General features: G+C 35.9%; 1 protein-coding gene across 4 annotated transcripts in view; it reads right to left on the reverse strand.

The window, feature by feature from the left end:
* The window catches only part of ATR (ATR checkpoint kinase), a 109,905-nt gene that overhangs the window by 23,318 nt on the left and 59,107 nt on the right, over window positions 1–27,480 (reverse strand). For 3 of the 4 annotated variants that reach the window (XM_086674446.1, XM_086674447.1, XM_086674448.1), the window contains 14 exons: window positions 26,350–26,528; window positions 22,291–22,455; window positions 21,156–21,247; window positions 15,722–15,813; window positions 15,318–15,495; window positions 13,867–14,046; window positions 13,282–13,441; window positions 10,230–10,409; window positions 8,329–8,471; window positions 7,433–7,530; window positions 6,762–6,994; window positions 5,691–5,825; window positions 3,696–3,896; window positions 1,021–1,164 (listed from right to left, as the gene is read on the reverse strand). In XM_086674446.1, coding sequence (XP_086530572.1) covers window positions 1,021–1,164; window positions 3,696–3,896; window positions 5,691–5,825; window positions 6,762–6,994; window positions 7,433–7,530; window positions 8,329–8,471; window positions 10,230–10,409; window positions 13,282–13,441; window positions 13,867–14,046; window positions 15,318–15,495; window positions 15,722–15,813; window positions 21,156–21,247; window positions 22,291–22,455; window positions 26,350–26,528 — 2,180 coding nt within the window. The remainder of the gene's footprint in view (window positions 1–1,020; window positions 1,165–3,695; window positions 3,897–5,690; window positions 5,826–6,761; window positions 6,995–7,432; window positions 7,531–8,328; window positions 8,472–10,229; window positions 10,410–13,281; window positions 13,442–13,866; window positions 14,047–15,317; window positions 15,496–15,721; window positions 15,814–21,155; window positions 21,248–22,290; window positions 22,456–26,349; window positions 26,529–27,480) is intronic. The other variant, XR_015240022.1, reaches the window with a different exon arrangement.

Here is a 27,480-nt window from a genome sequence, read left to right on the forward strand (position 1 = left end):
GCAATATGAAATGAAGGACTTTTTTAAAAAATTTATTTAAAATGTTTGGGAAGGGCGATTGGGTGGCTCACTCGATTAAGCATCTGACTTCAACTCAGGTTATGATCTCGCCGTTTGTGAGTTCAAGCCCTGTGTTGGGCTCTGTGCTGACAGCTTGGAGCCTGGAGCCTACTTCAGATTCTGTCTCTCCCTCTCTCTCTGCCCCTCCTGTATCGTGCTCTCTCTCTCTCTCTCAAAAAACATAACATTAAAAAAAAAAGCATTCAATAGAAAATATTTTCCCTCATTAACACGTCTTACACATTTTTCTCAATATAATAAAGGTAATCTAATTTTTTAAAAAGTTACATGAACCCAGCAATTCCACTTCTGTATACACACTCAAAAGACTGAATGCAGGAATTCAACGAGTTATTTATATACCTATGTTCATGGCAGCATTATTCACGATAGCAAAAGGTAGAAACATTCTGTGTCCCTTGATAGATGAATGAATAAACAAAATGCAATATACACATACAATGGTATATTATTCAGCCTTATAAGGGAAAAAAATTCTGACACATTGTAACATGGATGAAACCTGAAGACAATATCAAGTGAAAAAGCCGGTAAAAAAGGCCCAAAACTATATGATTCCACTTCTACAAGGTACCTAGAGTAGTCAAATTCATAGAGATAGAAAGTAGAATGGTGGTTACCAGAGGCTGGGGAGGAAGAGGAATGAGGAGTTATTGTTTACTGGATAGAGAGTTTTGGTATGAAAAGATGGCAAAAGTTCTGGAGAGGGATGGTGGGGATGGTTGTACAACAATGTGTATGTACTTAATGTCACTAACTGAACAGTTAAAAATGGTTAAAATGGTAAATTTTATCCCAATTAAAAAAAATTAAGTGAAAACAAAAAAGGTAGTATATTTCATTCTCTTTTTAAGAATGATCTATTTGCATACTGAAAAGTTCCTATCACAATGATAGTAATTACTGTAATTCTAAAATTAAAGCAAACTATCTCCAAACCTTATTAATCAAGGAATTAAATTCCATCAGTCTACAATCCTTTCTCAGGTCATCTTTAGGCTTACACATCATGATGTAGAACTTTCCATCTGATCCTTTCAAAGAGATCTTCTTTGGTTTCTGAAGGGATGCAAGAATTTCCACCTAAAAGATGATGAATTACATATAAGTTAAGGTCAAGATTCTTTAAATTTGTTATTTTTTATTTTTTTTGAGAGAGAGTGTGTGTGAGTAGGGGAGAGGGGCACAGGGAGAGGGGGAACAATAGAAAAAGAGAAAGAGAGAGAGAAAGAGGGAGGGAGGGAGAGAGCGCGCACGCGCACCTGATGTAGGGCTCAATCTCAGGACCATGAGATCATGACCTGAGCCGAAATCAAGAGTCTGCCACTTAACCAACTGAGCCACCCTGGCACCCCCATTTAAACTTTTATATTTAAAAATTGTGCTACCTAACAAAAAGAATATAATAACCTATATTGTGTAGTAAGTTTATTATTTTAATGATTTCTTTTTTTTTTAATGTTTATTTATTTTTGAGAGAGACAGAGCATGAGCAGGGGAGGGGCAGAAAGGGAGGGAGACACAGAATCCGAAGCAGGCTCCAGGTTCCGAGATGTCAGTACAGAGCCTGACATGTGTCTCAAACCCACGAAATGCGAGATCATGGCCTGAGATGAAGTCAGACGCTTAACAAACTGAGCCACCCAGGTGCCCCTTTAAAGATGTCTTTGATCGTAATCACCTATCATCTATGAAAAGAATGGGTTGCCCATGAATAGAGACCCATTTTCACCCATTAGGAGTGGATATAAAGTAAAAGGATTACTTTATCAGCAATATAAGTGCTTATACATCTAAACTTAGGTATTCTCTTCAGAACAGTCACAATGTTTAAATGACTTTTGAAACATTTTTCAGAGCCTGTCTTCAGAGCTGTAGGCACTGTTTTTAAATCTTATTTTTAATGTTTATTTATTTTTGAGAGAGGGAAAAGACAGAGTACAAGCAGGGGAGGGGGAGAGAGAGAGAGAGAGAGAGAGAGAGAGAGAGAGAGACAGAATCTGAAGCAGGGTCCAGGCTCCAACCTGTCAGCACAGAGCATGATGCAGGACTCAAACTCACAAGCAGTGAGATCATGACCTGAGCCGAAGTCGGACGCTAAACTAACTGGGCCACCCAGGTGCCCCTAAATGTCTTTAGGGTAAGAAATGATTATCAATTTAATGTAACTTGATTTTTGAAAAAAGAAACTCTTTCCAAAATCAAGTCTACCTAATAAGGTGAGTCAATAAGCTGAGTATTATTAAATTAAAAACAAAACCTGATTATAAATAAGAATGATTTCATTATATGGTTTAGTATCTGGCTATGAAGCAATTAAATGTTTTGATCTATAGACTTGCTGGAACAAACACAGTTATGAAAAGTATTTACTTAGGGGACGCCTGGATGGCTCAGTCAGTTGAGCATCTGAAATCGGCTCAGATCATGATCTCATGGTTCATGAGTGCAAGCATGCGAGCCCTATGTTGGCCTCTCTACTGTCAGTACAAAGCCCCCTTCGGATCCTCTATTCCCACCCTCTCTCTGCCACTCACCCACTCTCTCCCTGAAAATTAAATAAACATTTAAAAAAATTCACTTAGAAATGCTCTAGTACCATTTCTTTAAAATAGTCATATATTTAAGTGCCTAGGTGGCTCAGTCAGTTAAGCACCCAGCTTTGGCTCAAGTCATGATCTCATGGTTTGTGGGTTCGAGCCCTGCATCAGGCTTTGCACTGACAGCTCAGAGCCTGGAGCCTGCTTTGGATTCTGTATCTCCTTCTCTCTCTGCTCCTCCCCCATCACTCACACACATACGCTCTCTCTTGCTCTCTCTCTCAAAAATAAATGAACATTAAAATAAAATAAAAAATAAAATAGTTACATTTATAGTTACATATTATACTTCAAAAAAAAATCAAGTTCTTCTTAGCTGAATTTTGTGTCCTTCCAAAGTATAAACAAAAACTATATTTTGTTCTCATTTTTTTCTCCATTTTTAGGACAAAAGAAAGTATGGAAAAGTCAAATTGTGGAAAATAAAAATTATACTCAAACTAAAACAATATGAACATCTAAAAAATCAAAATACTCAGTTAATCATTTTTTTAAGGACACTGTCCTAGGGGTTATACATGATTAAAAGGAAAATATTGTGTGTGTATATCTTACAATGCACAAGGAAAGATAAAATGTATCTGATTGAAAAGCTGACGAAACAAAGGTAGCGCATGATTAGAAAAAGACATGTAATGTTAGCAGTATGTACTAGAAAAACTGAGAAGAGAAAATGTGTTCAAGGGAGGACATAAAAAGCTAAAAATTCTGAAGGAACCATCTCCCCTAGTATGCTATTTAAGATGCATGGCTCTTGTTCATCATAATACACATTAAAAAAGTACCAGTCTTCTCCATATGGATATTTTTGTGGGTCATAGATCTTGGGAACATTTTTAACATTTAATTTTGTCCCACTGGTATAAAGTTTTACTTTTCTGTACTTCTAATCATTTTTTTCTTTGTAAATACAATTTACTTACTCTCTGAGAAAGACACCTTTAAACTTACTTTGCTGTTTCTAACTTCACTAAATTTTAAAATTGTAGTTAGTTATGTAACATTGAAGTTTACCGTATCATCAAAGCTGGCAATATAGGCCCAATGCCCAGGAAATGGCTCGTGGTTGGCATGAGCACCCGGAATTGATGGAAGAGTAGGTATCATGACTGACTGTAAAGGAATGAGGATTTCACTAAATGTTGGTTCTTCTACCAGCTTTTTAAGCATTTTAAAATGAGTGCTCATGCTTAATGTAGAACTACTTCCATCCACCTGGGGGAAAAAAAACAGTACGTTTTAATTACTCTGTGTTTACCTTGAATTGTAGAATGCTTAATTTCAACCAAAACAAAAATTTCATTTCTACAGTATTTTAATTACAATGGTTAAGCAGTCAGTGGTTTTCTAAGAATTTTTTATACATCTCATTTTACCTACTCTGTATTCTTTCACTGCATCAGTAATAGTACCTATACCACAGGGCTGTTTAATGACTAAAGGAGATAATAAAGGAGATAATAGAGGCATATAGTCTATTATCCCCTATTACAAAATCCAAAAAGTTGTGTAAATCAAACATATTATTCAGTACTAAATCTCATTTGGCAGCAAAATGATACCTGAACTTCTCACTTAGAGCAAAGATTAGTATGTTTTACTGCAGAAACAGTTATGTAACCGATTATGGGACATTTTAACAGAATAACTGCAGTAGGGATACTCAATATTAAGTACATACACTGCATTGCCTTTAAAAATCTGAAAATTCTGAATTCCTAAATGTAGCTGGCTACAAAAATTTCAGATAAGGAACTGAAAACTTATACATGTATAGCATTTAGAAAAGTGCCAGTGCATAGTAAATGTTCACCATTATCATAACACTGTCTTTGATAATGCCAAGTACATCAAAGGTCAAATAGGACTAATGCAGATAGCAAAAACATATTTTTCTTTCAAGGCGTTTACTGATGAAGGGAAGGTGAGACATAGAATAGTCTGTATTTTCTTATCTATAAAGAGCTAATAGACTGAATATGTATGTAAAGTGAAATCTAGCTATTTACTTATAAAGAGTCTCTTTCTCCCTCCTTATAACTATCCTCATTCCCTACTTTTACCTTTTCTAGGTATTCTTTAGGGTACTTTTCCAATTCCTTGGGTAAAAGAGTGGGTTACCCCTTAAGCATGTTCATTACAGAAATATACTGAAAAAAGTAGTTATTAAACTAGATGATAATCATCTCCTTTCTTCCCTATGATTCTATCAACTCCTCAAGGCAGCAGAACATGTCTTATTTATCTTTGTTTCAGCATAGTGCCTGTTCCCTCAAAGGCAATGAAATAAATGTGTACTGAAAGAATGAAATGAAATGAAAATCAAAACTCCAATCTTCTTTCCTCTCATATCTGTAGGTTAACATGTAAGTTTTGAAACTTTATTTTTTTTTTTTAATTTTTTTTTTTTTTCAACGTTAATTTATTTTTGGGACAGAGAGAGACAGAGCATGAATGGGGGAGGGGCAGAGAGAGAGGGAGACACAGAATCGGAAACAGGCTCCAGGCTCTGAGCCATCAGCCCAGAGCCCGACGCGGGGCTCGAACTCACGGACCGCGAGATCGTGACCTGGCTGAAGTCGGACGCTTAACCGACTGCGCCACCCAGGCGCCCCAATAAGTTTTGAAACTTTAAAGATATGACACAAAATAATAACAGAGATAACTATGAGTATTTTACATATTTATATTTTTAGAGCCTATTTCATATCCCTCTACTTAAATTATTTCTAATAGATATGGATAATTTACTCTCTGAATAATCTACATTAAAAAGAGCTTTTAGAAATTTTTGAGTATATTTGTTTGAGAGAGGGACAGGTTAGAAAATTTAAAAACAGCTTTATTGAGGTTAAGTACACAATTTGATGAATTTTGATGTATGTGTACACTCATTTGTTAGAATTTTCACTTAACTAATCAAATGAAAGACAACCAGCTAAAATCATATAGAAGTTTTGTATAAATTATCCAGTACTGGTCTATAAGTAGTAAGATTTATGATCATACCGGTTTATTGCACAATTCTAGAAGCTTATCTGTTAGGCGAGTTGCATCTCCAACAAACTTTTCTAAGGATTTTTTCATATGAATAGCTTTATTTAGGATTTCCTTGCATCTGTTCACACGCATGGGATAAGAAGACTGTCATAAAAAAATTAAATGTAGTTTTATAAAATATTTTAAAAAAATAACAAAATTTTGACACAAATCAACTTAAAAAGTATTCATGATGATGATGAGAATTTATACTATTCAAATTTCCTGGTAATCAATTCAGCAATGCTTTCAACAGCCATAAAAATGCTGTTATCTTATGAATTCCATTCTTAGAATTTATCCTGGTAGAATAATCAGAAATGAGAATACAGATGTGTCTAGATGTATTACAAGAGTAAAACTATGGAAAACCAACAGTTAAATAAATTACAGAAAATAAATTACTATAGAATTTTATATAATTATTAAAACTGTGTCTTCAAAGAATATTGAATTCATACGAACATGCTTATGGTAACAATTGTAGGTGAAAAATATCAAATTCTCTATCTCTATAATCCAAATTTAGCATTAAAATATGCATAGAAAATATACATACAAAAATACGGAAGAATATTAATGGTAGAATTAGTGAATTTTAGTTTTCCTTTTTAGATCTCTGTGTATTTTCCAAATTCTCCAAAATATTTATAATTAAATATATTTACCACCTTATAAATGCTTATTAATAATGCAATAAAGCTTTTCTATTATTAAAAGTTTAGGTACTTTAGATAAAACACTTTGAAAAAAGTAGGCTACCATTTTTATACCATGCACTAAAAGTTTATTAGACTTCATAGAGAAACAGGATGCTGAATTCTTTGACCTTAACGTACCTGTCCTTTCATTTGATATGGTACATATTCCTGAACTTTAAAATGACATATAATGCTTTAATTTCTCTTTTTTCAAGTATTTAAAATTAATGTTTTACTACTAATCTAAGAAAGAAACAATGGAACCTACATCTTCCTATTAACATTAAATAATCAATGCCATATAAAATGGAAAATGACACTGTAGTGACTATTATATTACCTTTGACACAGCTGTCATCATCCACATTGCTTGTTGAGGATAGGCCAGAAACACTTTGGCTATAATTTCCATCAAGACAACAAAAACTTCATCGTGAGAATGACAAATTCGGGAGATCAACTGTGAAAAAGCAGTCAAAAACTGATATGGTGCTAAGTGATTTGTGTGCTCTGTAATAACCTTGTTTATTTTAGCTAAATCATTTCTCATTTGTACACGATCAGAACGGCCAGCTGGAAAAAAACAAATCAAAGTTAAAAAAACAGTGAAGAAAAAACAGTTAAAATATTCAGGGTCACTGAAAAACTCAAGGGCAATTAATTTTCACTAGAAACACAGAATAAGCCACAGTTCATTGTAATTTTTAGGATAACTTATTTGGTTTAAACTAGTTCCTCTCAATATGTGTTGGGTTCTTGAACGAATGAGAAGATTCTCATTTGCAGGCTGTGAACTGCAACAACTAAGTCCATGCGTTTAGTCCATGGACTAACAACTAAGTCCACGCATTTCCTCTTTTCTTAACTTTAGTTTCTTACTCACACTTACATGCAATCTTAATTATCAAATTTATTTCTAGCTTTTTGTAAGTTAGATTGCCAAGCCAATTGTGACTTTATGCTAAAGTTAAAATTCTTATCCCTTGAAATTTTTACATAAAAAAATTGTACCTTTTTCCCATTCATATGCCTTAGCACCAAAATCAAGCCATAGTGATAACATTCGTGGCATTGACTGATATATGAATTGGTTCCCATATTGTAGAGATCTGCAATTTTACAGAAAAAGAATGTTATTAACACAGTGCTCTTTTTTTACATTATGTAGATTAAAATGTAAAGACTTAAACTACCACTTGAATTTTGCATAGCCTTCTGACAAAAATTATGCTGTCAGTATTTCTTCTTAGTAGAGGTTACCTTCGACTCCCTTATCTCTTTTTGTTACTATATTCTTCACTAAGCTCCACATTGCCTATGCCAAGAAGAATGAATGGAATGTCATTATTACTTCTTAGGAAATAATATGTGAAAATATAAACAGTAGGCATGAGACAATACACTAGTTGATTATAATACACTGATATATATAAAATCAAGTTATATTTCACCTGTTATCTAGTCTAAGAGATAAGCTCTTTCTACAAGTCTAATGTCAAAATGATTTTCATGTGTATTTCTTAGCAGAATGGGCAGGAAGGAGACATTCCATTGGTAATTAATTATAACCACTAAATATATTACATTAAGAGTCTTCTAAAATTCTAGGGAGGGGGACTCAGAAGCTGAGGGTCTGGAATGGGAAGGGCACTTAATTTTCATTGTATAATACTGGTACTGCTGAATTTAAAAAAAATATACACACACACACATACACACACTACTTTTTCCACTAATAAAGTTTAGTTTTTAAAAGGAAGAAAGAATGATATAAAGAAAAAACATATCTTATCTAAGGTTAAAGACAATCAGTGGCGAAACAGAAAACGTCCTGAACACATTAAGATCTGTGATAAAAGAGGCACTCTGACCTATGTAATCAGCACACATACAGTTCTCACACTTACCTGCCAAAATGAAGAACTATATACCGAATGAGATCACCCTGCTTTTCCATCTTGTTATCTGTGACCATGGGCATCAATTTGTCATAGTACTTGGCAAGATAAAAATGCCCATCTTCCCACTCTGGCAGGAACAAGGTCACATCCTGTAAAAGAGAATACCAGATGTTCACCTAAGAAACCCCCAAACTATGCTGGGAAATAAAGTATGAATAGATGATTAGGGATCAAAAGTATGAGACCCACATGGAGGCAGAGCAAAGTCAAAGGAACAATGATTCTTTGATTTGGATAAAGAATAGCTGTTTTCTTAAAAAGGTTTTCTTAGGATAGCTGGTTGGTTCTGATGGGTTGTCCACTGGCCAACATGAAATAGTGCAGAATAATCAGCCAATTAGGAAAAGAAAACTCCATTTACATTGCCACTTTATATGATACATCAAAATAATTTCCAGATGGATTAAAGTGTTTTATGAATGTGTGCATATATATTTTTTTATTAAAAAAAATCTCAGTGAAAGGAGAATATCAAAGCCCTGAGGACAGGGTTTAAAAGCATAAAAATATGGCTAAAAAAAAAAAAATTACATCTTATTTTTCTCCAAGATCTGTCACAGATAATTGCCCTCCCTCTCAACTTCATAATCCGGTTTCTAAGAATTCACCTCACACTCACTCCTCAAACTATTTCTTCATGGTTTCAGTCTTCAGTATTCCACTAAAGCAGATCCTTAAATCTAAAAGATCCTTTCCAATTCTGGTCTCATTTGAACTCTCTTCAGCATCTGTTTCTGTTGTTCTCACCACTTCCTCTTGGAAACACTTTCTCCCTTGACTTCTGTGAGGCCACAATCTTCCAAGTTTTTTCCAACCTTTCTGGTCACTCTTACTTTGTCCCCTATATCATTTCCTTTCCCTTTTCCTGCCTTGTGTATTTATTTTAAAATAACATTATTTGAAATGTGATGGAAAATACATAGGATGGCTGACTACAAAAAACAAAAAAACAAAAAAAAAAACTTTTAAATGAAGTTCCACTCTTAATTCAAGCAAGTTTGAGAACATAGTTTGAACCAGGAACCTTAAATCTTGAGTTTACCCTGAATCTATTCTTGAAAATTTATTATAGATGGCAACCTGCCTGTGGATAGAGGAGAGAATGACATGACTAGATGTATGGAACAAATGCTGGATTCATATGCCCAACCAGCCACAGGGACAAGGCTGCCAGTGTCCCTTCCCCATGTAGTCACTGAAGCAAAGAGGATGAAGGAAATATACAAAAATTTTCAGGTTTAAAAAATTTCAGGATGAGAAAATGCTTGGGCTTCTCTCTCTGCCCCTACCCTGCTTGTGCTCTCCCACCTCTTGTTCTCACAATAAATAAATAAACTTAAAAAAAAAAAAAAAATGCTCTTCCAACTAAGCCAGCCACATGCCCCCCCAATCCTACAGGTTTTGATAGGTTGTATTTTCATTATCATTTAGTCTATTATTATAGATAATTTTTAAATTTCCACTGCAATTTCTTCTTTGATTCATGGGTTATTGGGAAGTAGCTCTCTCACAATACCATCAATGTAAAGCTTAATACTTAGTAAGGAAGGTATACATTGTGTTTGTTCAAAAAATTGCAGGATGCAATGTGATTACCTTTAGGAGGGTGAAAGGGTGGGTCATAGAGTACTAATAATATTCTACTTCTTGACCTGGGTGATGGTTTCTTGAGTGTATGTGCTTCGTGATAATTCTTCTTATGCTATCTACACTACTAAAAAGTCAAAAAGTTTCCTGGGTATTTTTATACATGTGTTTTTCCATACAGACTTTAAAATCATTTTATCCATTTGCAAAAACAAAAAAAGATTGAACTCTTAATGAAACTGCATTATACATATACTTGCCTTATATTTTTTCATAACTGCATTGCTTTCAAAGTTAGCTGTTTCTTCCATAAATCGGCCCACTAGCAGCATAGCTCGACCATGGATTAACATGTTCTTACTCTCGGTTGGGGTTTTATTTTCAGGAAAACATAATTCAACACCCTTCTGAAGAACAATTAGTGCCTGGTGAACATCACCCTAAAAGGAAAAAGGAAACAATAAGCCTTTTAATTTAAAAACATATTTCTGTTTTTGAAAAACAAAATTGTTAGCATTTATTTATTTATTTATTTATTTATTTATTTTTCAACGTTTTTATTTATTTTTGGGACAGAGAGAGACAGAGCATGAACGGGGGAGGAGCAGAGAGAGAGGGAGACACAGAATCGGAAACAGGCTCCAGGCTCTGAGCCATCAGCCCAGAGCCCGACGCGGGGCTCGAACTCATGGACCGCGAGATCGCGACCTGGCTGAAGTCGGACGCTTAACCGACTGCGCCACCCAGGCGCCCCAAAATTGTTAGCATTTAAAGACCAGTATGTTTTATGTATAAATCTTTGTAATTTCATGTTCACGTCTCATTTCCCTCCTGTGAAAGTAAAATCCTAAAAAGGAAGCATTGCTTCAAATCACATAGAGCTCAAATTCATTCATTAATTCACTCATTCATTCTTACAGTCAATCAAAGTACAAGAAACTGAACACATATGTAGATGACTAGGGATAAACACGAATAAATCAAAATCTCTGGCTTAAAAAAGTTCATAGTCAAGTGAAGAAATAGACTATATAAAATAGCAACACGATGTGAAGTTCTATTAACAGAGGAATATATATGGGTATAATTAAGGACAGAAGGGGCGCTTCTAAATCTACATGAAGGTACAGGAAAATGGAGGAGAGCAACAGTCAGGAAAGGTTACCAAATGAAGATAATTTAAATTAGGTCTTAAATAATAAATAGCAATTTTCTTGAAATGTATTCAGTGAAGGACATTCTTGGTAGAAGGAGGAATAAAAATTTTACTGGAAAAGGTAAGTAATCTGGTTTTACCTGACGCCTAAAGGGTCTATGAGATAGTGACAAGTGAAGCTGAAGAGGGAGAGTGGAACTCGATCAGGAAAACCCTTGTGTACTTTCTAGGGGTCAGACTTCATAATAAATGTATGAAGCATACTTCAGAAGATTTATCAGAGGAGCTACAAGATTCAATGTCCATTTTAGAAAGATCACAGACTGCAGTAATGGGCACAGAGGAATAGGCAAATTAAAAAAAAAGGCTATTAATATTATTAGAGGCTGTAAATGTTAAAAGGCATGCATGAAAGCAACAGAGATAAACAAGAGGGAGACGATTCAAAAGATGTTTCTTTTTTAACTTTCAAATATACAATATGGTATTATTAACTATAGTCACCACCATGCTGTACATTACACCCCCATGACTTTTCTATTTTATAACTGGAAGTATGTATCAAAATATCAAAAGATGGGGTGCCTGAGTGGCTCAGTCAGTTAAGCATCTGACTTTGGTTCGGGTTATGATCCCACGGTTTGTGAGTGTGAGCCCCACATCGGGCTTTCTGCTGTCAGCACAGAACCTGCTTCAGAGCTTCTGTCTCCCTCTCTCTCTGCCCCTCCCCCAACTCACACACACTGTGAGTTTTCATTTATTTATCTCAAACATAAATAAACATTAAAAAAAATTTCAGGGTGCCTGGGTGGCTCAGTCAGTTGAGCGTCCGACTTCAGCTCAGGTCATGATCTCATGAGCCCCACATCAGGCTCTGTGCTGACAGCTCGGAGCCTGGAGCCTGCTTTGGATTCTGTGACTCCCTCTCCCTCTGCCCCTCCCCTGCTTGTTCTCTCTCTCTCTCTCTCTCAAAAACAAAAACATTAAATTTTTTTTTAAAAATCCAAAGTGGGGTACTTGGCTGGCTCAGTTGGTGGAGCATGCAACTCTTGATTTCAGGGTCATGAATTCAAGCCCCATGTCTACAGGTAGAGTCTACTTAAAAAAAAAATCAAAAGATGGATGATGGTAGATTTAGTCTCCAATTGGATGTGGAAAATGAAGGAGAGGAAGAAGTTCAAGATGATGCCCAGATTTCTGTGTTAGATGAGAGGATTCAATAGAGTCTATGTAGAAAAATAGAGAATATAGGAGAAGCAGTTATTGACTGGTAGATGATGAATTGCATTTTGAACACAGTGAATTTAAGGCATTACAATACAGACTAGCACTAGCTCAGAAAATGATCAGGTAATGACAAATACAGGCTGAGTCATTACTTTCGCCTCCACAATAACAGATGGCATCAGCTATAGTTGCTAAATGTCAATTTTCAGAACATGCTATGCTTACTACTAATTCTAGACTGGTGGCAAGCATAAGGAAATATATAAATAACAACCATTTAAATCTGTGGCATAACCTTTGCAAGTAGTTCAGATACTCAAAAAAGCTTCTTTCTCATTACCATTGCTTTTATCTGGGGATTGCTGGGCACTTTTGTTCTTATGCTAAACCCTTCCTGATAGGCTAGATTAGAAATTAATCTTGAGTGAAAATGGCAAGTCTACCCAGAACTAATTATCTGCCAAGGATATAAGTAGGGAACAGTATTATTTTCATTTAACAAATAAGTTTTTGAGTGCCTACTGCACAGACTCTGTCTATATACAGAGAGGGTAAAAACAAAGTAAAAATTGGCTGCTTCCCTCAAGAAAAAAAAGGAGGGCAGATGAAAACAAAGAATTGCACTTTCAGCTTGAATGGAAAGCCATTTGGGGACTTCAGGAAAGAAGAAATGGTTTCTTCTAGATTATGGTAGAATGATGAAGAAAGGCGACAGGAAAAGAGTCTGAATTGGGATTAAGGATCATCTTAGGCCTTGGTAAGACATACATAATCTACAACATCATATATATATATCTATCTATATATATATATATATATATATATATCTCATATATCATATATATGATGTATATACCTTATATATCATATATATATGATACACACACACATACACACACACACACACGCTGACGTTCCCTTGGCCATACCTTGGACCACAGCCACTTTGCTCTTTCCACATACAGTTCAGCAAGTCGTGATTCTCCAGCATTTAGGAGAGCATTGTAGGCTGTTTGGTGGTGACCAGCCTTCCTAGCTACTCTGGCACTCTGTAGCCAGCATCCTCCAACCATTTCATTATAATCTGGTCTAAATGAGTATGACAAAAACAGACGGGAAGAGAATTTTTAAGTATATTCAACAATTTAAAAATATCTCTTAACATGGAATCTTGTTAATATACTATTTCAAAGAAATCAAAGAAATTTGATTTGTTAAAAAACTAATTTTAATTTTCCTAGGGTGGTCAACTTTTGTCAATTACAAGTCTATGAAAACTTTAATACTAACTTTTATCTGTACCTCTGCCAGATATGTTTTGAACATTAAAAAAAACACAAGATACAGTGCATACAAAAGTAATTCTTAAGTTCTAGGTTCATTTCAACTATACAATTGATAACAGAAAAACACAGATTCAGAGAGAAAATCAAGAAAGATAAATACTCCCAAAGGATATGCAAGTATAATAATAAATTCGTGATAACTGACATAAAAAAAAAAGTGTCAAACACCTTTTGTTGAGGCTTAACAAAGCTCTCCGGAGAGCCAGGATGGGCTCCTTGGCTCTGTAGGAATTCTGGGTCATTTCTAGTCGAGCTACCCAGTTTAGAGAATCTTCTTGAGAGGTATCACCTGGAGACTGTTGAAAAAGTGGTTTGATGCTATGCTCCAATTCACACAACATGTGCAATCTGAAGACAGATAGAGCCTATATTAAAATGTTATCATATTCAGCCCCTTAATCTCATACACAAAGCATGTACTTAAATTAGCATGAAGAATCTAAAATGTAGTTTTCATTGGAAGAACTTTAATCTTATATATTCTTGGTATATAAATAGTAACATTTTTATCTTTTTAAATTAGGTATTAAACACCAATAATGTTGATTTAAATGTTTAGTGCTTTGCTATGGTCCCCGATTTCGTATTAAGTAAGTTGGAGAAGGGTATATAAAACTAAATTCAAGTATATGAAAATCAAATTTTATTGCCTATATGAAGATAAAAGAAAATACAGATCCATTATGAATCAACATCAATATCTGCATATGCCTGACATAGCTGACAGTAAATAATTGTGAAATGAATACAATTTTAATTTTTTCTAAGAATGATAGAAACCCTCATGACACATTCACAGAAGTTTTTTTCCATATATAATATGCAGTGTCTATGACTCAGTGTTCGAGGATGCAGTTGAGTAGCTACAGAACAGAATCTCAGTGGTGCAATCTATGGTTTCATTAAACGGTTTCCAAACGGGCTGATACAAATTATAGTAAATTCTTTTAACTGAAAAAAAAAAAAAGTTCTTAACTTATCTTTTCAATGATAACATGTATTATTTTTCTCAGGTGAACTAACAGACCTGAAATGTTTTCCATCATTTTCTTCCTTACCTCTAAAAGTTAATTTTCCTTCCTCATAGTGTAAGGCCTACATTTTGGGGGAGGGAAATGTCAAATGTATTTCTAAGTGAGAAGAAGAGGAAACTAACAAGTACTGAGCACCAAAGTGCCAGGCACAGTAAATGTCTAGACAATATGACATTACAACAGGACAAATATGTTTTTCTTATTTTTAGAAATCTCATAATTGCTTTTCCAATGAAAAGGATATACATTAGAACATTAAAAAAAAAAAAATTATAGGGTGAGGGGTGCCTGGCTGGCTCAGGTGGTAAAGCATGTGACTCTTGATCTCAGGGCCATGAGTTCAAGCTCCATGTTGGGCACAGAGATTACTTAAAAAAAAAAAAAAAAAAAATCAAACCAAAACCAACCAAAACAAAAAAACTATAGGGTGACCATGAGATAAAGGAGTGAAAGAGCCACTGCCACTGCATGTAGATACACATGATACCAAACATACCATCAGTTATTTACTAATTAAAACATTCCAAATCTATCAGAAGACACTTACAAACCAGGAATATAAGATGGACCCTCCCCCACAAATACCTCACAATATATTCATATCCTCGTTGATAAGAGCCTCTTTCAAAGCTTGCAGCTGAAAGAGGTACAATTTGTTCTGCTCTCACTAGTTTCAGTGTGTCATAAAAAGCTGTGACATCTCTTTTTTTGGCTGATAATAATAGCTGTCCCAGTCTGACACTCCATGTTGTAGATTTCCCATCTGAAAAATAAATGTAGAGTCAAGGAATGCCATGGGGCCCCAAAACAAGGTTTACTTCATGTGTAAAATGGTCAGCAGAAATACTGAACAGATGGTTTCATTCTACTTTGAACAAGAAGGCAATTATAAAACAAGCTGAAAGATTAATTATAGATGGTACTCAGCTACTTAAGTCTGAATATTTATAGTATATTAAAACTGCTTATACTTTAAGAAGTAATTTTACCTGCTGCCAAATAGTTTTCCACCAAATCCCACTGTGACAATTTCCAAGCTGCTTCCACTCTGTATGTGTTTAATTCATCTGTCCATTCAGACCTATTAAAAGAAGCCAGTATCAACTAAACTTTATTTAAAGTGGCATTTAGAGATTTTTTCATTGTTTTAGATACTCTATTTATTCTATTTACTGTATTTGTATTGTGTTGTACTTTGTACTTAAATACAAAATGATAATCTCTACCCAAAAAGAAACCCTTGATTTTTAATGTTTCCATTCCCCTAAAAAACATTTTTTCAATAATTACTTCTTGTTCTTTTTTTAAAGTATATTTATTTATTTTGAGAGGAAGAGAGAGAAAGTGTGGGAAGAGCAGACAGAGAGAGAGAGAGAGAGAGAGAGAGAGAGAGAGAGAGAGAATCTCAAGCAGACTCTGCACTGTCAGGACTCTGTCAGTGCAGAGCCCGCTGTAGGGCTCAAACTCACAAACCGTGAGATCATGACCTGACCCGAAATCAAGAGTTGGACGCTAAATGGACTGAGCCACCCAGGCGCCCCTCAATAATTACTTCTAAAGGGGCAATTTAAAAATGCCATTGACCAACAAATTAAATTGCGCCATATATTAGAACAGAATTAATGCCTGGATAATTACAAAGTGCAGTTTTAAGATTAGCTGTGTGCTTAACTTGAACTAAGGGCAGGGGGAAAAAGAGCCAACTGAACATATACACATTCAGAGGTAAGCAATTCTAAGAACTTGGGATTTTGAATTAAGTTTAAGGCAAAAATAGAGGAGCTTGCGGGTACTAGGTCAGGAGCAGCTCAGGGTCACTCAATAAAAGGGCTTAAGAAAGTTACAAATGACGTGTCAATGGCATAACAAAGGATATGAAATAAGCTGCTTAAATTATGTATCTATTCTTAAACTATTTTGAGTTACTTTAAAATTTGGATTTGTAGAGGTGCCTGGGTGGCTTGGTCAGTTAAGTGTCTGACTCTTGATTTCAGCTCCGACTCATGATCTCACAGTTCATGAGTTCAAGCCCTGTGTCAGGCTCTGTGCTCATAGCACAGAGCCTACCTGGGATTCTCCCCCTCTCTCAAAATAAATAACATTTAAAAAAAAATCTGGATTTTTAAAACAAGTATGATATAGGTAATTATTTTTTCTAAACATTCTACTTATATGACACTAAGATGGATAATGATATTGTGGATGACTATATAGAAGCCAGACTTTCCCAGTATTTCTTCTTTAATAATGTTTATTTATTTTTGAGAAAAAGAGAGACAGAGTGTGAGTGGGTGAGGGGCAGAGAGAGACACAGAATCCAAAGCAGGCTCCAGGCTCTGAGCTGTCAGCTTAACCAACTGAGCCACCCAGGCACCCCCATATTTCCTCTTTATTAATCATACCATTTGAATATTTGATATATGCTAGACCCTGCACTGAGCACATTTTTCCATTTAATTATCTAACAACACAGAAAGGCACACATATCCTCATAGTATAAATAAGGTAACAGAATCAGAGAGGTTAGGATCAATGCCATAAAAAGCCCTCTTTGCTCTTTCTGTAGTAAAAATACATTTAAAAAATGTAAAACAGTGATTTTTCTTATTAAAAAAAATCTAAAATAGCAGTATAAATATGGAACATCCTCTAATTTCTAAATACAAACTCCACCAAAAACAATTTAGAACAAGGCTAAAAGAAATACAATAGAAATGTAGTTTGGGGCACCTTGCTGGCTCAGTCAGTAGAGCATGAGACTCCCAATCTCAGGGTCATGAATTTGAGCACCACGCTAGGCATAGAAGTTACTTAAAAATAATATTAAAAAAAAGAAATGTAGTTTTCAAAAAGTCCAGTTGTGAATAACTTTACAAGCTTATCACCAGAAGCCAAAATATCAAAATTTTAAGATCAAAATCTGAGTAGAATTAGCAGGATTTGCTATCTAGAGGGGATGTGTCATACCAAGTATTATACCAAGAAGTACCAAAAGGTAGTGAGGACCAGGCTGTGAGAACTTATCCCCATAAATAGGTTCACTAAAAAGAGTAATTGTGTAGGTCAAGTACATTCAATAATTTTGGAGGAATATTTGTTTAAATGCAAATATTCTTGGGGAGCCTGGGTGGCTCCATCAGTTGAGCATCTGACTCTTGATCTCCACTCAGGTTCATGGGCCCTGCATTGGACTCTGTACTGGCAATATAGAGCCTGCTTGGGATTCTCTCTCTGCTCCTCCCATTATTACACATACACTCTCTAAATAAATAAATAAATAAATAAATAAAAACTTTTTTTAAAAATGCAAATATTCTCCCCAAAGAAAACACATCCTCTCAATGACCACTTGCTCCAACATGATAGAGCAATCTTTTTTTTTTCTTCCAAATTTTTATTTAAATTCTAGTTAGATGGGGCGCCTGGGTGGCTCAGTCGGTTAGGGGTTCAACTTCAACTCAGGTCATGGTATCACGGTTCTGTGGGTTCGAGCCTTGTTCGGGCTCTGTGCTGACAGCTCAGAGCCTAGAGCCTGCTTCGGATTCTGTGTCTCCCTCTCTCTCTGCCCTTACCCTGATTGAGCTCTGTCTCTCAAAAATAAACATTAAAATAAATAAATTCTAGTTAGTTAACATATAGTGCAATAATGGTTTCAGGAGTAGAATTCAGTGATTCAACAGTTACATACAATATCCACTGTTCATCATAACAAGGGCCTTCCTTAATACCCATCACACATCTAACCCATCCCCCACCCCTTCCCTCTATCAACTCTGTTTGTTGTCTATATATGATAGATCAGAAGCCTCTATGTATCCCACATCCAAAGAGAAGAGGAGTCTAACTCTACAGCATGTATAATAACGAAACTTGACACCTAGGTTTGAGCCATGACGAACCTTCCCAAATTACTTTACTTATGAAGTCTTTCAACTAATTTAGAGAAACATCTAAAACATACAACCATTCTTTACCTGCTTCTGCAAAGTTTCTTCCCTTGTTTCATAAATTTCATTACTGTGAAACCATCTGATTAACAGTGAGCTTCTCTGCTCTCAAACATTATAGACTTGAAGTCTTTGCAAATTACTGTTGGGAATTTATAGAAACTATACTTAGCAGAACTGCTTTGACAGTCCTAACTAAAAATAGTGGCCTGTGTGCTCTCTGATCAACTAAGATACCAACCCTTTTGATCAGATCTCACTGCCCAGAATAGTCAGTTGGCATCTGGCAAATATATCAAGAAATAAGTACTTTAGCTCTCCAAACAATGCAGCTTCGAGAGCAGCACAAACCTCCACAGTTACTCCCCAGACCAGAAGAACTATGCAGCCTTAATCTTTGCCACACATACATACTACTTTTTTGCATCATTTTCTTGCTATAACAAACCCACTTTCTTTAGGAACGGAAGGCAGCTTTCATTTTTATCAATCCTTTACGGAAAAAACACAGAGTCTAGAGTGGTATTCTGTAAACCAGTCACAAAATTTCCTCTTTCCCAACACAGAAAATAACTGGTGCTAATAATGTAGACAGAGCTTAGATACTTTTTGGATATGTTTGTATGAGCCTCACCAATAGCAGGTGAGCTCTACAAGGTTTCTGTCTTAAAGCAAATATAATTCAAGAAAGACTCTTGGGACAGAAGATAAGCTGTTAAGACACATGAAAAAAATGCTCAACATAACTCCTCATCATGAGGGAAATACAAATCAAAGCCACAATGAGATACCACCTCACATCTGTCAGAATGGCTAAAGTTAACAACTTCGACAACAATAGATGTTGGCAAGGATGTGGAGAAAGAGGATCCCTTTTACACTGCTGGTGGGAATGCAAACTGGTGCAGCCACTCTGGAAAACAGTATTGGAGGTCCCTCAAAAAATTAAAAATATAACTACCCTACAACCCAGCAATTGCACTACTAGGTATTTATCCAAAAGATACAGAAGTGCTGATTTGAAGGGGCACATGCACCCCAATGTTTATACCAGCACTAGCACAAGAGCCAAAGTATGGAAAGAGCCCAAATGTCCATCAACTGCTAAATGGATAAAGAAGATGTGGTACACACACACACACACACACAATGGAGTATTAGCAGTCAAAAAGAATGAAATCCTGCTATTTGCCACAACATGAATGGAACTAGAATGTATTATGCTAAGCAAAATTAGAGAATGACAAGTATCATGATTTCACTCATATGTGGAATTTAAGACACAAAACAGATGAACATAAGGGAAGGGAAGCAAAAATTAGATAAAAACAGAGAGGGAGACAAAACATAAGAGACTCCTAAATACAGAGAACAAACTGAGGGTTGCTGGAGGGGTGCTGGGTGGGGGATGGGCTAAATGGATGAGGGGCATTAAGGACACTTGTTGTGATGAGCAATGGGTACTATACGTAAGTGATAAATCACTAAATTCTACTCCTGAAACCATTATTACACTACATGTTAACTAGCTTGGGTCTAAATTAAAAAAAAAAAAAAAAAAAAAATATATATATATATGTGTATATATATATATATATATATATATATATATAAAATAAACACATTTGGTACCAAAAAAAAGGTAAGCTGTTAAGTGCTAAATCAGCCTATGACAAAGTAGAAAAAAAGTTTTTGTTGCCTATCTCCAGCACCATGAAAACATAAAAGATTTCATTTCTTTGCTAAATGTTATGTCAACTCAATTCACTGATTAAAATTTTTTGATTCAGATACAATAACAAAAGAAAATCAATTTTTAAAAATTTTTTAATGTTTACTTATTTTTGAGAGATAGAGACAGTGCGAGTGGAGGAGGGGCAGAGAGAGAGAGGGAGACACAGAATCTGAAACAGGCTCCAGGCTCTGAGCTTTCAGCACAGAGCCCAATGCGGGGCTCAAATTTGGGAACGGCGAGATCATGACCTAGGCTGAAGTCAGATGCTTAACCGACTGAGCCACCCAGACGCCCCCGTTCTTTTTTTTTAAGGTTTATTTTTGAAAGAGAATGAGCGTGCCTGCACTAGGGAGGGAGGGACAGAGAGAAAGGGTGACTGAGGATCCAAAGTAGGCTCTGCTTGAAACCAGAGAGCCCAACTCGGGGCCCAAACCCACAAACCACGAGATCATGACCTGAGCCAAAGGTGGAAGCTTAACTGACTGAGCCACTAAGGTAGCCCAAAATACAATCATTCTTTAAAAAACATATTACCTGTGGGGTGCCTGGGTGACTTATTCGGTTAAGCACCAAATCTGGATTTCAGCTCAGGTCATGATTATGGGTTCAAGTCCCACAACAGGCTCTGCACTGACAGCGTGAAATCCGTTTGGAGTCTATCTCTCTCCCTTTCTTGACCCTCCCCACTACTCTTTCTCTCGAAATAAATAAACTTAAAAAAAATAAAAAAATAAAAATTACCTGTTAGCATGCACTCCATTCACCTGAGTGATTACAGTAGACAGCTGTCCAAGACCTAACATGGACTTCACTACACCATGATAATGAATAATCTAGAAATTTAAAAATATTTAAAATAGCAATAATCACTTCAAATATATCGTGGAAAACAAAAACTGTTTAACTGATATTCAATAAAAAGTACTATTTGCCTCACTAAACCTACTCTTCTTAGTTCAGCAATTGATTTGCATGGTGTAATGGTAAAGCCCCCAATAATGTCCTAATATATGTGAGTATTAAAAGAATACACAGACAACCTAAAAAATTCTCACAGTGAATTTATTATTTTTTCCAGATTTGGTTTAATTTTTGGTGCAAATCAAATATAAATGTAATGAGTACTCTTTAATATTTTGTTTAAAGATTATTTACCATACTATTTCTCACACAAAAATTAAAACTCAAAGCTCATAACATTAAAATAGATTTAGGGCTGTAGTAACTAAAAAGTTATATAGGGTTATGCAATATTCTTTAAAATTGAAAACAAGATTGTGAAAAATAAGGATCCTGTATGAGCTTCTGAGAAAATGAACATGTAAAATACAACAAAAAGCAATACTGTAAGATTAGAGAGAATCTAAGCCAAGATCATAAATCAAGAATTCTAAATTCCCTTCCTGTCCCAGTAAACAGGAGATATGTTAACACACCCCCATTTTAATTATAGCTTAGTATTTCTAAGGGACCATTTCAGAAATTCATAAAGGTTGGTAGGGGGCATATAAAATCTGAAAATGTTTCCTAGGCTGTAGAGAATAATTGTTATTATTAAAAAATGTATGTCAAATTGATACTTTTAATTGCAAACAAAAATTGTATAAATTTTAAAGCAAATGAGCACACATTAATATAAATATACTCCTCAACACACATCATTCATTTGGTGGATTTCTAAGGTCACAGAAATTTGGCATGGGAAGAGATTTTTGAGATCCTCTAGCACATGTCTAATTACATCAATCAGGAAACTCAAGCTCAGAGATGATTAAATATTTTCCAGACACTAGTAGAGACAGTATTGAAACAAAGGTTTCCAGAGTTCCTTGTTCAGGGCTCTTTTCATTATGTTGCCTTTCATTTATTATCTTACCTGGTCTGGTTCTAGCTGAATAGCCCTGTCATAACAAGCAGTGGCATCCCTCAGTAAGCCAATGCTTTCATGTTCAAGGATCTGTTCTTTCAGAGATGGTTCTGCCTTTCGAATTGCGCTTACTCCAGCCACTCCATCAGGTTCATGCATAGCAGCATACAATTTCTTTGTTCAACCATTAAAAAACAATCAAATAAGAGAAAAAAACACAACCCGAACTAAAATTGTAAAACCACCAGTTTATGTGAATAGAGCACATGAGAATTTTTCTCAAACAGTAAGTAATTGCTTCAAGACAGATTTCACAGTAAAATTATAAACTTATTTACAGACATTTTATTATCTTAACACTCTTGTTCCACTTAAAATATAAATCTACATTAGTAATTGCTATTGATGAGAGTCACAAAGAACTTTAAGGTTCTGAACTCTCTTTAAATACAACTTATGATAGGGGCGCCTGGGTGGCGCAGTCAGTTAAGCGTCTGACTTCAGCCAGGTCACGATCTCGCGGTCCGTGAGTTCGAGCCCCGCGTCAGGCTCTGGGCTGATGGCTCAGAGCCTGGAGCCTGTTTCCGATTCTGTGTCTCCCTCTCTCTCTGCCCTCCCCTGCTCAAACTCTCTCTCTCAAAAATTAATAAAAACATTTAAAAAAATTTAAAAAAAAATAAATACAACTTATGATAAATTCTGTTGAATACAGTTTATAAGTGTTTGCATTTTAAAATTTATAAAATTTTTAAACAAGTATTTTAATATACTGATAGGGAGATGCCTCAAATCTGAGTTCGAAGGAAATATTCAAGTTGAAGATAAAAATTTGGGAGCAGTTAGCACAAAGATGTCCTTTAAAGGCAGGGGAAAAGATGGCATGCTCTAGGAAATGAATAGAAAGAAGAGAAAGGGTCAGGGTAGGAGACAGGAGTACTAGTATATTACTAGGCAAAGAACTAACAAATAAAACTGAGAAGAGAAAGCAGAATAGTTTATTCTTTTTTTGTTTTTTTATTAAACATTTTTTAACGTTTATTTATTTTTTAAATTTTTTAATGTTTATTTATTTTTGAGACAGAGAGAGACAGAGCATGAATGGGGGAGGGTCAGAGAGAGGGAGACATAGAATCTGAAACAGGCTCCAGGCTCTGAGCTGTCAGCACAGAGCCCGATGCGGGGCTCGAACTCACGGACCGCGAGATCATGACCTGGGCCGAAGTCGGCCGCTTAACCGACTGAGCCACCCAGGCGCCCCTAACGTTTATTTATTTTTGAGAGAGAGAGAGAGTGCGCGCGTGCGAGCGAGCATGAGCGGGGGAGGGGCCAAGAGAGAGGGAGACACAGAATCTAAAGCAGGCTCCAGGCTCTGAGCTGTCAGCACAGAGCCTGACGCGGGCTCAAATTCACAAACCGCGAGATCACCTGAGTGGAAGTCGAACGCTCAACCGACTGAGCCACGCAGGGGTCCCGAGAAAGCAGAGTAGTTTAAAGGAACCTGGGCAATGTGATATCCCAGAAGCCATGAAATAAAAGCAAACGTCTTAATGAAAAAGGAGTGATCAAATGATTCTGTGAAATTAAGAAAATGAGAACTAAGAAGCATTTATTGGATTTGGCAATATAGAGGCCACTGATTTTCTGAGTAAGAGTAGTTATCAGTGGAATGGAGACAGAAGTCATGTTGGGATGGTCAAAAAATGAATGGAAAGTAAAGTAAATATAGGGAAGATAAACAGTTCTTTTAAAACTGGCTATGTAGGGAAACAGAGAGATGGGAAGTATCTGAAGGGGAATGTAAGACCAAGGGAATTATTAAAAATTAAGATGGGGGCGCCTGGGTGGCTCAGTCCATCATCTGATTCTCGATTTTGGCTCATGGTTGTGAGATCAAGCTCTGTCTAGGGCTGGGAGTGAAGACTGCTTAAGATTCTCTGTCTCCCTCTGTTTCTGTCCCTCCCCCTCTCCCACTCACTTGTAGGCATGTGAGAAAAAAAAAAATTAAGGGAAGATACCAGAGTATGTCTATATACTCGGGTTGAGGAAGATAAATTACTGATTTTAGAGAAAGCAGGAATATCTGAAGGACTGAAATAAAGAGCACAAGTAGAAGGATTGAATTTTGACAGGAAGGGATCCTTCTTCAAGAATAACAGAAGAGAAAAAAAAATGATATGGTGCAGAAGTCAGTGTATTTTCAAATTTGGTAGACATTTGGCTTCATTTTCTTTTCTTTTTTTTTTTTTTAAGTTTATTTATTTACTTTGAGAGAGACAGAGACAGCGTGAGCAGGGGAGGGGCAGAGAGAGAAAAAGAGAGAGAGAGAATCCCAAGCAGGCTTGGCAAGGTCAGCACAGATTCTGACTCAAACTCATGAAACAGTGAGATTGTGACCTAAGCTGAAACCAAGAGTCAGATGCTTAACTGACTGAGCCGCCCAGGTGCCTCTGGCTTCATTTTCTTAATGACAATAAGCAAGATTACCAGTTAAGAGTAGGTGAGGAAACAGAGAAATGAGAAGATAAGAAATAATCATCTTGAAGAGCAGGAAGGTAGGCTATTAAAGAAACACAGGACTGAAGGCAGTGTTAAAGAGTACTGCTGAAATCTCAGATTATAAACTTAAAGCAAAAGTAGTTCAAAACCCACTGTGTGATTTTTCTCCAGCAATGTTCAATTGCTTAAATGCAGACACTGAGAAAGCAGATGGCTTGAGTTTATCCAGGGATGGTATTTTACAAAGTGAGTATCATACAGTGGGTGAAAAGACAAGGGAGTTAAACATCTTTGTAAGGGAATGAATTTAATAATGAAAATAGACTCAAAGCTAGACAAGGAGAAAAATAGACAGGAGGAGGCTAATATTCATCCAAATACTACAAAGTACTGGGGTACCTGGCTGGCTTAGTTGGAGGAGCATGTGACTCTTGATCTTAGGGTTTTGAGTTCAAGCCCCACGCTGGGCGTGGAGATTACTTAAATGAATAACTTAAAAAAAAAACCAAACACTACAAGCTACTAATTTTTAAGTTTCTCACTGCCTTTTGCTTTTCAACTTGGAAAAAGTCTATCAATTTTGACTTTTTTTTTTTTTTTAACAGGGAGAGAGAGAGAGCATGAGCAGGGGAGAGATGCAGAGAGAGAGAATCCCAAGCAGGCTCCATGTTCAGCATGGAGCCTGACACGGGGCTGGATCCCGTTACCTTGGGCTCATGACCTGAGCCGAAATCAAGAGTCAGATGCTCAACATACTGAGCCACCCAGGTGCCCCTCATTTTGGCCTCTTTTTTAATCCCACTGTATTAGCCCCATCTGCCTTTTTTCTCCCCTTTCCCTACACAATCAAAATTTTATTACCTAAACCATTATTTCACTAGCACTGTCATGCCCAATTCCTGTTACAACCAGCACATCCCCCTTCCCACTCACCCCCAAATTCAGGCCCACATTTCTCATGAGAATAACAATGGCTTGCTTCCCTTGCATCATGGCTCTTTCAAACCCTCCCTCCATGAATGCCATAGTCATTTCTTCCATTGCACTTCCCTGGTTCAAATCACCTAAGAATTTTGGACAACTTAAAAGGTCCTCTATGTTTTATCTTTCCTCTGTCCAAATCTTTATCGTTCTTCTGCCATTCCCAAACTGACACTTTACTCTTTACCATACACCACGTTCTTTCCCAACTCCACACTTTTGCCAACTCCATATGGATGCCCCTGTTTGAAATATCTTGACCCCTTCTTTTACATATCTACCATCCATTCTTTAAGACCCAGCTTAGACAAGATCTCCAAAGAGCCTGTACTAATTCCTTGCTCACATATTTCCATCTCCCACCCCGCCCCACCCCACACATAAGTGCCTTTCCTCAGGGCACAACTAGTATTACATCAAACGGATGTTTATCTCTCCCCACTAATCCGCAAGTATCTAAAGTGCTTATAAATATCTAGTACCTAGCACAGCATCTAAAACACTCAATAAAATGTTCAATAAAATGAACGATATAAACATAAAAGATCAGCAATATTAAACAACATTAAGTTTAATGTATTAATTTCAAACCTGTAAAAATCCAAGATGCTCCTGAATATTTTGTTTCTTTTCTGTAATAAATGATTCAAAGTGCATTACAGCTCGTGTATATGCTTTGGAGCGAAAGGAAGCTACTGCCAGAGTATCCTGAGGTATGAGGTCTAGAAAACGAGTTACACTCTGATAGTCTTCATAATCCGCAGTAGATACTAGATTATAAAAAGACAATTGAGTAAAGACTTATAACATGAAATTTTAAAAGTGTCGATTTAAATTCCTATTTATTCATTTTAAATTCAATTTCATTCACTAAATAAGTTAACAGAAATGTATTAAGAATATCATGCTTAGAATGTAACTACCTGTAGGATGATTGCTCAAAGGATTCTTGCTCCAACTCCCACCATTATTACTTACCTTACCTTGGACAGTTATTTAACTTATTTGAGCTTCTATTTCCCCATATATATAAGGGAAATATTAGAATTGTCCTTCCTTCTTTACAATGTTGTTGTGAGGATTAAATGTAAATCTGTATTATGCCATATGATTTCATTCATATGTAGAATTTAAGACACAAAAGAAATGAGCAAAGGACAAAAAAAAAAAAGAGAGGCAAACCACAAAACAAACTCCTAACTATAGAGAAGACTCTGGTGGTTACTAGAGAGGAGGTGAGACGGTGATGGGTGAAAGAGGTGATGAAGATTAAGGAGTGCACTTGTTATGATGAGCACCAATGTATGGAGGTACTGTATCACTATACTGTACACCTGAAACTAATATTACCTTGTATGTTGTAACTGGAATTTAAATAAAACTTAAAAAAACCCAAAAAACTAAACAAATGTACTAAATACTGAAAAGATACAAAGATGATACAAAAGATACAAAAATGAGTTATTTATTAATGATAATTATAAAACTACTAATAGTGTATAACAGTAGGGAAACAGCAGAATTATAGAAATAGCTTGCTTTTTAAAGTTTAGAATTGTTGGGGTGGGAGGGAGGGATGGGTAGGTGATGGGTACTGAGGAGGGCACCTTTTGGGATGAGCACTGGGTGTTGTATGGAAACCAATTTGACAATAAATTTCATATATTGGAAAAATAAAATAAAATAAAGTTTAGAATTTTTAACAGGCTATTTTTTCCTATG

The sequence above is a fragment of the Puma concolor genome, chromosome C2, assembly GCF_028749965.1.
Source record: "Puma concolor isolate L17-30 chromosome C2, mPumCon1.1.hap2, whole genome shotgun sequence".
In the NCBI taxonomy this organism is placed as follows: Eukaryota; Metazoa; Chordata; class Mammalia; order Carnivora; family Felidae; genus Puma; species Puma concolor.